Raw genomic sequence first — 13,681 nt, forward strand, 5'->3', positions numbered from 1 at the left:
GCAACGAGTCTGTGCTTCTAAGACTGCACTTGGCAGGCGATAGAAGGGGGTCTATAGGGTAGCAAGAGAGTTTGTGAATGGGGAGGGGGTGATAATAGTCAGCCAGTGGGAAAAGCTGAAGGGCCCTTGTTTGGCCAAATGAGAGGGGACTCTTTCAGGACAGTTGCTGTAGGGTCCTTGTGTCCTGCCCTGTATAATTAGCCTCCATTAAGCATAGTTGAATAAAATTGATGCCTTTATCTGGAGATGAACGCAGCTGCATACCTCCTAATAATAGGGTGCTGTTTATCTCTCACAGCAACTTCAGCTCAGTCTGGGACTCCCCATTTTATAAAAATAGGGGTGACCCATAAAGTGAGCACTAGGACTTTTTCTATTATCTCTTTTATGTCTAAGGAAGGTGGAAAGGGTGGGCAGTGTGTTTTAGGTGTGGTTGAAAGTGTGTGTGTGTGTGTGTGTGTGTGTGTGTGTGTGTGTGTGTGTGTGTGTGTGAGAGAGAGAGAGAGAGAGAGAGAGAGAGAGAGAGAGAGAGAGAGAGAGAGAGAGAGAGAGAGAGAGAGAGACAATGATTTTATAATCCACTCTTGCTTCCTTAATTTCTTGACCAAAACTTTCTCTTCCCTTTCTGGCCATACAGAAGATCAGTAAAATAATTCTTCTCTTTTTAAGTCTACAATAGTTTAAAATCCAAACTAAGTTCAATCAAATTCTTTCCTTCTTTAGTCTATTGGTGACACTAAATCTCAAAAAATTATTCTAAATTTAACCAACTTCCCCAACCTTTCCACCTGCCTACATCCCCCAAAGAATATTTCAATATGGGAAATAAAGCTTTTCCCCAGAAAGTTGGGAAGACCAGAAAACACCACAAACATTACTTCTAGCAGTATGAAAATATGATCTCTCCCCTAGCCTTTTAGAGTTTTTTCTTTCAATTTTTATATTGTTGAGAGTGTTCAGGTGTGTGAGTATGGACATAGAAATAATAGTAAAAATGTTCTCAGACGGGAAGGTAGAAAAATTCTTTGTAAGAGATCAAAGAACTAGCTATTTAATCCTTCTGCTAGTGACCCCTGCTGGACATTTTTGTAATTCTATTAAAAAAAAACCCATCAATCTACCAACAAAAACTTAATGCACCTATTATACGCCTTATCCTGTGGGGAATACAAGAGAAATGCCATCTGTTTCCAAGACCTTGGAGATGCCAATTGTATATACTTCAAACAATAAGAGAACAATGTGATTGTTATATAATTATGTAATAATTTTTATTTATTACTATGTGATTAAGGGCTGAATTATGGGCTGAGGACAATAAATACATGGTCATTTAGAAAAGGCTAGCAATACTGGAATAGAAAGGATTTCAGCGGGGCTTTAAAGGATAGGCGGAGAAGGGGATTAGACTAGCCTTACGTAAAAGACCTAAAGTTTGGAATGGACATTAGTTCATCACAGGATTGTGGATCTAGACATGAAAGAGCTCTTAGAGGCCATCCTGTTCATCACTTCAATTTATAGTCGAGGAAACCAAGACTCAGACCTTGCCCCATGTCACACAATAGTAAGTGAGGCAGTATTTGGACCCAGCTCTCCTGACTCCAGAGTCAGGGACATTTTATTATACTACATTACCTCCTGTACAAGTATACATTATATATTATCTAACCCAATATCATTAATTTTTTTTACGAGTTTTACAGGTGAGGAAACAGATTAATAGAGAATGCATGATTTGTTTAAGATCACACTGTAGGTTAGTGCAGAACCAGTATCTGAACTCATGTCTTCCAGTTCTAAATTTGGGGTGCTCCTCATTCTGCCATGCTGCTGACCACTAAAAAACCAGTTATAAAGGGACTTTGGGATTGCACAGTAGGGGCAGTGGATAGAGTGCTGGCTTTGGAGTCAAGAGGACATCAGTCTTAGATCCTTGCTAGCTGTGTCACCCTGGGCAAAGCATGTGACCTTGATTGCCTCAGTTTCCTCATCTGTAAAATGAACTGGAGAAGGAAATGACAAACTGCTCCAGTGTCTTTGGCAAGAAAACCCCAAAGGGTATTACAGAGAGTCGTAAATGATTGAAATGACTGAACGACAACATATATAGGAAATAAATTGTTTTGAAATATTTGTCTGTGGATGTCTATCTATAGCTGTATGCATAGAGATGTCTATCTCTACAGTTCTCAGATTAAGAATCTGTGTTTTAGATGGATTGATTAGTCTAGATGGCAGCTGAGACTTTTTAAGTTAGATGAGCCATTTTATAGACCTTGAAAATAGGTGGTGTTATTGAGTCATTTTAGTCATGTCTGTCTGTGACCCCATTTGGGATTTTCTTGGCAAAGATACTGGAGTAGTTTGCCATTTCCTTCTCTAGCTCATTTTACAGATGAGGAAACTTGATTTCCTAAGGTCACACCGCTAGTAAATGTCTGAAATAAGATTTGAATTCAGGTCTTCTTAACTCCAGGTTCAGAGGTCTATCTATTGTGCCGCTTAGCTGCTGAAAAATAGATGGAGTTTAAACTTAGTGGGATAGGTTATTGTCAACCATTATAGGTTTTGATGTGTAGAGGGGCATGATAGAGATAATGTTTTTAGGAATTTCATAACTAGTCTTATAGTGTCTCATGGATGTCCTTTCTACCTGATGTTACTTGCTCAGGGTTAAATAATCCAGAATTTAAAACTCCTACCACTACTTTGTCAGATGTTCACACTGATTTTTTTTTTCTCCCACATGCAGGGGAGACAGCTGTTGTTTCACACTGAATAGTGTTAAAACCATTTTGAGATCATCAGAGTTCTTTAAGGACTTTCCAAGTGTGGAGGTTTTAAAATTAACATTTTTATATTTGACTTTTAAAATTGGTATAAAAACGAACCAAATTAAAAAACCACTTGTAGTTTGAAAGATGAAGTTTTTCCATTATCCTGTGTTTGCTTCTACTTTTCTCATCTTGCTATTTCCTTTCTGCATATTTATATACTTTAAAAATTGTTTTTGTTATAAAAACATAGTTAATAGGTCTCCAGTTCTAAGTTGCTTTCTTCAGGAAAAAGCTAATCTTGAGGAATGGAAAGTAGCTATAAAAGAATAAACACTCCCCCACCCTTTACCGAATCTCCAAAGAAAGGAGAAAAGATTGTATTTGGTTTGGACTTCTTCCAGCTTCTTGAGGAAGCAAAGGCATTATTTAAATCTATGGGCTTTAGAAATTGGAATAGAATAAAAAATTTAGATCTGAAAGAAAACTTGTTAAGGGATGTCCAGTCCAGCCACCTCATTTTACAAAGAGGGAAACAAAGGCCTAGAGAAATTGAATGACAACCTCTTGATCTTGTGTAAGTAGCAGAACCAGAAGATGAACTGTTCTTGTCCCTTTCTTGTTCCAAATCCAGCCATCTTTCCCTTGTACCACGATGACCATTTCCTAGGTGTTTTAGGTGCCAATGATGCCGGGAAAGTCTAGAAAACAGGACATAAGGTGGTGGGGTGGGTCCTTAGGAGAAGGCAATGACTGTTGATATCTGACGTTCCCCCATTCCATTTTCTCTCAGACACCTTTGCCGACCCTGTCACAATAGAGAGAAAGCCAAGGGCCTGGGCAAATACATCTGCCAGAAGTGTCACCTGATTATTGATGAACAGCCCTTGATGTTCAAGAATGACTCTTACCATCCAGATCACTTCAACTGTACCCACTGTGGGTAAGTGCACTGGCATCTGGGGGAACCTGACAAACATGCTGTCAATCAGGGCCTTTCAGCTAAATAACAGAAACAACCAGTCTTCTTAATCAGTAAGATTTTGTTGAATTTCTCTACAGCCTGTTTTGCACTTTGGAGTCTCCGTGTATTCCTGGAGTCAAATTGGAGTATTTTGGAAAGAGATGCAACTGAATTCTCTTACATTCCTGTCTAAATTTCTAAAATTATATGAGCTTGATTTGCTAGCAGACAATACCAAGAGCATATTTAAAAATTTTTTTTTTTTTTACAAAAATTTTATGCATGGGTAATTTGTCAGCATTGACATTTGCAAAACCTTTTGTTCCGACTTTTCCCCTCCTTTCTCTCACCCCTTCCCCCTAATGGCAGGTTGACCAATACATGTTAAAAATGTTAAAGTATAAGTTAAATACAATATATGTATACATGTCCAAATAATTATTTTGCTGTACAAAAAGAATCGGACTTTGAAATAGTATACAATTAGCCTGTGAAGGAGATAAAAAATGCAGGTGGACAAAAATAGAGGGATTGGGAATTCTATGTAGTGGTTCATAGTCAATTCCCAGAGTTCTTTCACTGGTTATAGTGGTTCAGTTCGTTACTGCCAAGAGCATATATTTTAAAAGCAAAACATTTAATTGGGCTGTTAAAAATTAGTAAAGAATAAAGTTTGAAATTCCGGTCTTCTCCCTGAGAGAATATTGGAGGAAACAGTGAGGAGCAATCCCTGGGAAGACTTGTGATCCAGGTACAGAAAAGTATCTTAGGTAGCCAGATGGATTTGGTGAGGGAGGAGGCAGAAGGGTAAGGATTCACCATGCAGTGTCTATCATCTTATTGACAACTTAGCTGTCATTGTAGTCCCAGAAGTGGGTCATCTCTGTCTTTCAGCTCATTTTTTGACAATCTGAAAGTATATTTTATGGTTGGTTCTTGCTCCCTGTCTCCCTGCCCCTTGTGAATTCTTATTCTGATTATCACTCTGAATAAATCCCAATAGATGATTGTCCCCTAGCATTATGAAAGAAGTAGATGAATAGACATATTTCTATTATAGCTCCGCCTATATATAGGAATATATAATGTACTGGGTGCTGAGGGGGATCAAGAAAAGGACATGGCATTGTCTCTATCTTCAGGGAATACACAATCTGGTTGAGGAGGCAGGATCAACACATAAGAATTTCAAAAGATTTTATCAATGTAGATATCTCCAAAGCATATTACAACTCCTCCTTAGCTGTTATTAATGAGTTTTTATGGCCAAAATGATTCCTTATCTGGTGGCTAAGTCTCTGATCATAAGCCTTTTTCTACTTAGCCAAGCCAAGATCCTTGGACACAAGATCCGTCAATGGACATGTAACTGAAACCTTTCCAGCTTGTTAGGACCTACCAGGGATTAGCTGGGGTCTTTGAGAACTCAGGGTCACTTCTATGCCAAGTTGAGCCTTCTGAGTAGGACTTGAGTTGGAGTGTACCAATCCTGATTAGGAGAGCACAGTGTATTTTTTTTTTTAAAGAGTGCTTTGCATGAGATTTTGTGCAATTAAATTTCACCAAACATTATTAAAAATAATCACTAAACATATTATTATTATTATTACATATTATTTAAAATAATCACTAAACATATTAAAAAATAAATTTTTTCCCATTTAGTTTTTACTTTTTTATTTGCTATTTACTTTCTTCTATCTAAAGGAATTCCCCAACAACTAGCACACCCTAAAAGGCATGGGGAAATGGTGACTTTAAAGGATCTGAGCTCTTGAAATCTCCCTTCTGCCTTATATTTCTGTTTTTGGAAGAATGTCCAAAACATCACAGTTGGGCAGGAAGTGACCACTGGCAAGGCCCAGTGCCTCTTTGTTCTCCTAAGGCCCTATATTTATGTTCCAGGAAGGAACTGACTGCGGAGGCCAGAGAGCTGAAAGGGGAACTTTACTGTCTGCCCTGCCATGACAAGATGGGGATTCCCATTTGTGGAGCTTGCCGGAGGCCCATTGAAGGCCGTGTGGTCAATGCCCTTGGAAAGCAATGGCATGTGGAGGTGAGTCCCAGTCATTTAAGGTCTAAAATGCAAGAGAACTATATAAGTACCCAGAGTCACTTACTGATCCAGTTATGGGAAAAGCAGGAAATAATGATGCATAGAGCTTCCTCATATACATTTACACATGTGGATAGTAATGCCATCTTTAGCTGAAACTCCTGTTTTTTCTCTTAAAATCTGTCCCTCCTCCTACCTTCCTAATTTTTGTTGATGGTACCATCATCCTTTAAGCTTAAAATTTCAGAATTACCTTTGACTCTTTTTCCCCCTCCTCCAACAAATTTAGTCAGTTTGCAAGTTTTCTCTAGATTTTATTGTTCTTCATGCAAATCCATGCTCTAGTTATAGGTAGCCTTAACTATTACTAACAATCTAAAAATTTCCCCTTCCTCTAGTTCCTCTCTTCTGCAATCTATCTTTCACTCAGTTAACAAAAATAATCTCCATAGTGTATAATTATGTATAGGAAGAAATGGAGATTCCCATTTATGGCCTTTTACAATCAATATCCAATTTAAAGTGAATCTTATAAAGATGCCATAATATTCCAGAGTCACTTTATTCCACACTTCTTCATGTATTCTTTGTTTTGGCTAGATTGGACACATGGACATTCTTCAATCTTATTCTGTCCTCTCCTACCTCTCAATTGTTGAAATTCTTTTTTATCAAGGCCCAGTTGAAGTGCCCAGAAGCTTTTTCTAATTCTCCAATTAAGTAACTTCTTATATTTCTAAAAACACTTTATTTGACATGCAGCACTTGGGGATAGGATGGATCCTCCAAGGCACAGCCACCCCAGGTTTAAGCTACTCTATAGCTCACATTATTATAGTTTATGGGCTTCCGTGGATTAACCTTTAATATCACTTTAATGGAATTAACCTTTAATATCCATTTAATGGAATTGTATGAAATGTGTATTTTAAAAAACATATCTGATAATTGTGGGGTACATGCTTTCAGAAATACATCCAATGTTAGTTTGAAAGGTAGATATCTAGAGAAGGAGGGAGGGAGGGAGGGAGAGAGGAAGAGAGGGAGAGAGAGAGAGAGAGAGAGGGGGGGGGGGAGGGAGAGAGAGAGAGAGAGAGAGAAAGAAAGAGAAAGAGAGAGAGAGAGGGAGAGAGAGATGGAGGAGAGAGAGAGAGAGAGAGAGAGAAAGAGAGAGAGAGAGAGAGGGGGGGGGGGAGGGAGAGAGAGAGAGAGAGATACATGAACTCACATTTCCAAAGCTGCATTGATTGATTTGGGCTAGTTTTGCTGACGATTCTGGATTCTGCTGGACACTGCTGGGCTGCAGTTTTTGGTGCTTTCACTTTTTGGCTTGCCTTAAATCCATGGGTAAGATATTGCTCTTTTAGCTTGCTTTTTCAGAAAATGTTTAGTGCCCTTACTGAAGACCTCTCTAGTTTTGCTTCCTCCAAGTATTGGTTTTGAGCCACCTCTATCTCCAGATTAGAGGATGATCAATTCCAGCAGTTCTTCCCAATAAAGAGCAGTCAACCTACTTAGCAGATTCCTTATTTAGGTTTAACCTTTAGTTCTTCCTGATTTGGGGCATTGTCACCTTGGACAGGGCAAAGCTAGGTGGCACAGTAGATAGAATATTGGACCTGGAGTCAGGAAGACTCATCTTCCTGAGTTCAAATATGACTTAAGACACTTTTACTAGCTGCATGACCCAAAGCAAGTCACTTAGCAAGCAAGTCACTTAACCCTCTTTGCCTTAGTTTGCTCATCTGTAAAATGAGCTGGAGGAGGAATGTCAAACCACTCTAGGATCTTTGCCAAGAAGATCCTATATGGACTGAACAGCACCTTGGTCAGAGATATTATCTTAACTTATTGTGACTTTCTAGTGCATCTCTCAAATTTTCATCTCCCCTGGCTAGAATGGTAACTAGGCAATGATTATTTGCATAAAAGCTCTGGATTCACAATATCTCATCTTTTAAGCAGTAAGTCTTTACTCTTCAATGGGGAAGAAAAGGTTTGGAAGCTAGGAAGAAGGAAGAGTATGTGAAACCATTGTTTCAGATATCAACTCAGCCAAATTCATGGCCTTTTCAAGTGCAAAAGAAGACACTTCCAGTTTTAAAATATTTTTTTTTCGGTCGGGGTTTCGTACGTAGCAGAGCAGCTCCCTCGCTGCGATCTATTGAAAGTCAGCCCTTGACAAAAAAAAAAAAAAAAAAAAAAAAAAAAAAAAAAAAAAAAAAATATTTTTTTTTCTTTTTGTCTCACATCTTTACATCCAGTCTGTCACTCTCAAAGAGCATTTATTGAGCACTTTCTTAGTGTCAGGCATTGTGTTAAGCATAGGTAATGGACAGAAAAGTATCTCCCCCCCAAAAAACCCCCAAAAGCACAACACTAAAACCAACAACCCAGTTCCTGGTTTCAGGGAACTCATGTCTCCTAGTTTCCACTACCTGCCCCTTCTTTTCTCTTTGGTACTCCAAGTCTGAAAGGTGCTTTGCTCCACCCCCTCTATCAGTGGGTTTTTATCTTCCCCCTTTGACTGTAATTTAAGGACCTGGGGTTGTCATTTTTCTTTCTTATATTTCTTTGGGTCTTGCTTAATAAATGTTAACTGAATTAAAAATACTTTCTTGCTCATCTACATATGGATTATCTGCAGCTTTGAACAGAAATAAGCTTCTGCTTGCTTCTCTGAAGCTCCCAGGAGGTACTGGAAACTTTGCTAAGGGAAGGAAATCTCTTGATTCCTTCTCCTTCTGTCTAATTTCCTAATGCATTCTTAAGCCAAATGTAGAACAATCTCAGATTATTTGTACCACAGTTGCCCCCTACTTCATCACAGATAATAGAGAATTATCTTGGCATATTTACATGTACCCACATTCACATTCTGGCTTGTTCTAATATCTTAAATGGATCAACTACAAATAAATTCATTAGCTTAGCTGCTTATTCAGCTGAAACGATTTGTTCATTTGAACTAAGTGGACCCAGAAGGAATCTGTGAATTGATTTGTCTGTGGTTTAATGACAGAAAGTATAGCTTTCAGCCTTGTGACCTACTCCCTCTCTCTAATTCTCTCAACTTCCGCTATGAAGGTTATTAGATTCAGTCTACCCATCATGACAGCACCTGTTGGGACCGCCCACATGACTGCCATTTTCTTCCAAATAGAACCAAAAGCCAGGAATCCTAGAATCCTTGGACTGAGGGATCTTCCTGAGACTTTCTTGTCACCTGTTTTTCAGTAGAAGGCTTCAAGGCAGTAGTGTTATCAGATGACTCCGTGGAACTCAGTGGGTTGGGGAGTAAACCTAGGATGGGCTGCTCCTGCCCACTGCTTCCCCAGCTGCAAGCTGGTTCAGGAGTACGTGTTAAAACGAATGCTCTTTTAGCGTGAGAGAAGAATCCTTTATTCAGTGAGTCTCATGAGAAGTAGTGTGCACCCCGAATATAGAAGCAGGAGCAAGCTTTATACTGTTAGTTCGGTTCCTTAGCTCTCCCTTCAAGATTTGAGTTGGTTGGATTTACACTCAGTTACAATTGGTCAGATTTACAATTGGTCAGATTTGCAGTCTTCTTTATTTGCCCCTTTCATATGTCAGAAGGCTTGTGTCCTGTCATTGACCCTAGCTGGTTTGGACCAGTTTAGGCTTGGACCTCTTTGTCAAGAACTTTGTTATTTAGCCAGTTCCTTGACTCACACAGTGATTGGTTAGAAATATTGTAAGGGATACTTCACCCCTCCGTTCATTCTGTTTTGACAATATTTGGCAATAACCTTGCATACTTCTCACAGTGGGAAAGCATGCCTACATTTAAACATGAGTCTAGGTAGGTTTAGAGTCAAAAGCTTTTTGTGCGAGATCTCTGGATGACCTCAATAAATCCCTTAAACTCTCTGAGCTTTAAACTCTTCACTTGCAAAACTGGGATGATTCTAGTACTCATTCACTGTCCTGGGTTGCAGGGAAGAATGTATGTTATTATATTATCTCTATTATACCTTCCATCTCAAACATTCTGCAAAGATTCAGCAAAGATAATACACAAATCTTTCTAGATTATAGAGCTTTGATTTTACAAGTGAGGTATGCTATACTACACTGTAACAGGATTGAAAACAGACATGCAATGAACCAAAAAGCAGACCAGAATTCATCCACCCCCAAATATTTTTACTTCCTTCAGAGTGGGCACTTTAAAAAGTTATTCACTCGCTCTAGAGAAACTGCCATTTTCCAGGACATTTTGGGAACTCTTCTTAGGATCACCGATTTAGGACTGAAGGAAACTTTAGAGAACAGGCCAATTTCCTAATTTTTCCACTCGAGGGTAAAAGGTACATAGTGAGATAGGTTTCCAACTATGATTACAAGTTCAATGGACCATGCTTTTTAAAAATATCTTTTAGAGCCAGGCATCTCCCCTCCCCATTGCCCCTTTCCCTAAAGGAGTTTTCTTTTTCTACAGTTACATTTTGTTTCTGATTTCAGTCAGTATTGCTCAACTTCATTACCCACTTTCTTCACTTATATTGAGTTCTGATTGAATTTTGACTGCTTACCTCCCCTGAAAAAAGTCAGGGAAATGTCCAAGAGAATATTCTTTATTAAATGTTTAGTTTCTTGACAGCAGGGATTATGTGATGCTTCATCTTCATTTTTGAGCTTCTGGCACAAAATCTTTTTTTTTTTTTTGGTATAGACAAATGATTTCATCAATGTAGGCAATTCTCCACCTCTGTGGATATAGGTCAACAACTCCTTTATAATTTATAGTGTGAGAGACTTTGTTGGGATGCTGAAGGTCAAGTGGTGTGTCAGAAATAAGACTTAAATCCCATTCAGGCCCTTTCTGTATTCTATTGTCTATTGCCATAACTATACATTGGTACTTTAAAAAAAAATGAAATTAATTGAGACTTTATTTAGGTTTTAATGGCAATTCTGAAGGAGTCCATTTAGGTTTTAAAAGGATTATAATTATCAAAGGTATATTTGTAACTGTTGTTGTTCAGTTGTATCTGACTTTTTCTGACCCCATTTGGAATTTTCTTGGCAGAGATATAAATAGTTTGTTTTTTTTTTCTCCAGCTTATTTTTACAGATGAGGAAACTGAGTTAAACAGGGTTAAATAACTTGTCTAGGGTCACATAACTACTAAATGTCTGAAGCTGATTTTGAACTCAGTCCTCCTGAACTCCAGGGCCGACTATACCTGTCCACTGTTCACTATACCACCTATCTGTGATTCCAAATTGCTAAATAGTTCTTTATTTGTATTGGTTGAGAGAGTTTTCTACACTGCTTGGAATTATAGATCCAGGACAAAAAAACAAACAAAAACAAAAAAACCAAAAACAAACAAACAAACAAAAAAACCAACACCCAGTCATCCTCATAGGTTTGAATTTTTAGATGCCAACCAATCCCTGGTCTCCACTGTCACAAGTCCCTAGGAATAATTGCAATCACTCCTAAGGATTTTTTCTAAAAAGGGTCTACCTTTCCTTCCTGGGTACAAGACAACTCTCAGACTCACAAATTACATGCCATTTAGAAGACGTTCTGGATTCTGAGCCATAGTTAAGTGACATCCCAGCCAGCTCTGCCTATTACTAGCTCTGGGACCATGAGAAAGCCTTTTAACCTTTTATCGTCTTTGGGTATCAGTCGCCCATCTGTAAAATGAGGTTCTTGGACAAGAGAGCCTCAGAGGTCCCCTTGACACTCTAGATTTATGACTCCATGACATGGACATTTCTTGCAAGTTATGGGTAAGGATTTAGCACTTACAGGAATGAGATCTTAGGACACTGAAATGATTTGCTTTCTTTCTCATCAGCATTTTGTCTGTGCCAAATGTGAGAAGCCATTCCTGGGTCATCGTCACTATGAGAAGAAGGGCCTGGCATACTGTGAGACACACTACAACCAGGTAAGCTTGATCTGCCTTGGGAAGACCATGTCACTAGTTGATGAACAGGGTGTTTTGGATAGTGATCTCTTAGGTCTTTGTAGCAGCTCCCTCATTGGGTTCCACGCTTTCCTCTGTTCCTCACTTCCAGCCCTTTCTCTCCATCCTGCAGATCTGTATCTGATAACTCTTCCCCAAACTGGCTTCATTAAGATTCCCATTTGTCCACTGTCTCCAGGAGCCTGAGGCTTTCTGGGTCCACAATTAACATCCCCTTCCCCCACTTCATTACTACCCCTTCATGGTTCCTCCTCTTTACCTTGTGAGATCAGACAGTTCAGGTGAACAGGATAATGGCAAGGAGCCATCCCTCTGCAGTCCTTTGCCCAGGGCAGTTTCAGGTGGACCTTCTGAAGACACTGTCCCCACTTCCTTCAATATCTACCTCATATTAGATGACACATTTTGGATATCTGATGGTGGGATGTGGGGCAAGATGATGAGGGAAGGAGGATAGGGTGTTAGAGTTAAAAGCTCCCCAAGAGTTCTTCTCATCCAGTCTCATTTTATTGATGAAGAAACTAAGACTCAGTGAGGGTAACTAATTTCTTCAGGTCACACCGCCATTCAGGAACAGAGCTAGAATGAGACAAGTTTGCCATTTCTAGGGTATCCTAAATTCAGAGTTTAGTGCTGTCAGTCATCCCACGTTTATTAGATCTATTTGTCTCAAGCACTGTGCTAAGTGGTCCGGCTACAAAATATACAATTCTAACTGGAGAGACCACATCTGACAGGTTACCAAAGGAGAAAGCTTTGAGCTTGGAGCTTTGGACCACCCTTCACTCTCCAGGATTGATGTAGTATTTGGAACACAGTAGGCACTTAATAAGTGCTTGTTGTCTGACTGGCCTGCCTTTCTTAGGCCAAGGACTAGCCTTACTGATTCTTGGGTCCCAGAGTCAGGAAGAAGCCCATGTGCCCAGTGCTCAGAAAATGAAGAATAAACAGAAGGACGAATGTCTTCCAAAAGTCTGTCAAATGGGGATATGATGGACTCCAAGGCCTGTTGTGTGTGACCAGAAAGGAACATGAGAGAGAGTATTCAGAGGATTGAAATGGGAGGGTGAGGAGGTTTCTACAGGGCTTCTGTGAAGTCTATTTCATGCTCCTTGCAGCTGGTGGTTTGGGATAAGATGAATGCCTTCATGTGGCCCAAATAACTCCCCATTGTGTCTGCTCTATCCTCAGCTCTTCGGGGACGTCTGCTACAACTGCAGCCACGTGATCGAGGGAGATGGTAAGGCTGTTCTGTCCTCCCCAGGTGTCCCTCCCCTCAGGGCTGCCCTTACAGGCACATCTGGCCTGCTTGGAGCCAGAACGGTATCTGGGCCCTGGTTGTGCAGCCTTGGTATAATTTCTCTCTGTCTGTGCTCCTTCTGCAGTGGTGTCGGCTCTCAATAAGGCTTGGTGTGTCAACTGCTTCTCCTGCTCCACCTGCAACATTAAACTCACCCTGAAGTAAGTCCCTCCTGGCTCCTGCGGAGCAACTCCTTCCAGGGATAGGGCGAGGGAATGGGCCAGAGATTTCATCAGCATAGGGAACTCCCAGATAAAGAAATATCATCTACCAGTGACAATTAGCCCTTTTTCTTCCATTTAAAATCTCAGAGAGCTCCCTAGAGCAGAGATCTCCAATTCGTAGGGACTACTGAATGAGACTTGAACCAGATTTAAATGTAATTGGGAAATATCTAGCAGAATAAATAAAATTACAGTACAGTGTAGATAATATTAATTCATGGTTTTCTGAGTTTGATACCTCTGCCTTAGAGAGTTAAGAAGTTAAGTGACTTACCCAGCATCACATAGCTAGTACATGTACCAGGGGTGGGCCTTCACCTCAGGCTGTAGTAAGCAATGGCCCCTTCTTATAGCACCTACCTAACTTTCTCCTGTCTCTTAAGTTTTCCAT

General features: G+C 39.7%; 1 protein-coding gene across 3 annotated transcripts in view; it reads left to right on the top strand.

The window, feature by feature from the left end:
• The window catches only part of LIMS2 (LIM zinc finger domain containing 2), a 79,444-nt gene that overhangs the window by 62,136 nt on the left and 3,627 nt on the right, over positions 1–13,681 (top strand). For all 3 annotated transcript variants that reach the window (XM_074301715.1, XM_074301714.1, XM_074301716.1), the window contains 5 exons: positions 3,571–3,720; positions 5,647–5,797; positions 11,635–11,727; positions 12,958–13,006; positions 13,152–13,227. In XM_074301715.1, coding sequence (XP_074157816.1) covers positions 3,571–3,720; positions 5,647–5,797; positions 11,635–11,727; positions 12,958–13,006; positions 13,152–13,227 — 519 coding nt within the window. The remainder of the gene's footprint in view (positions 1–3,570; positions 3,721–5,646; positions 5,798–11,634; positions 11,728–12,957; positions 13,007–13,151; positions 13,228–13,681) is intronic.

The sequence above is a fragment of the Sminthopsis crassicaudata genome, chromosome 3, assembly GCF_048593235.1.
Source record: "Sminthopsis crassicaudata isolate SCR6 chromosome 3, ASM4859323v1, whole genome shotgun sequence".
NCBI lineage: Eukaryota > Metazoa > Chordata > Mammalia > Dasyuromorphia > Dasyuridae > Sminthopsis > Sminthopsis crassicaudata.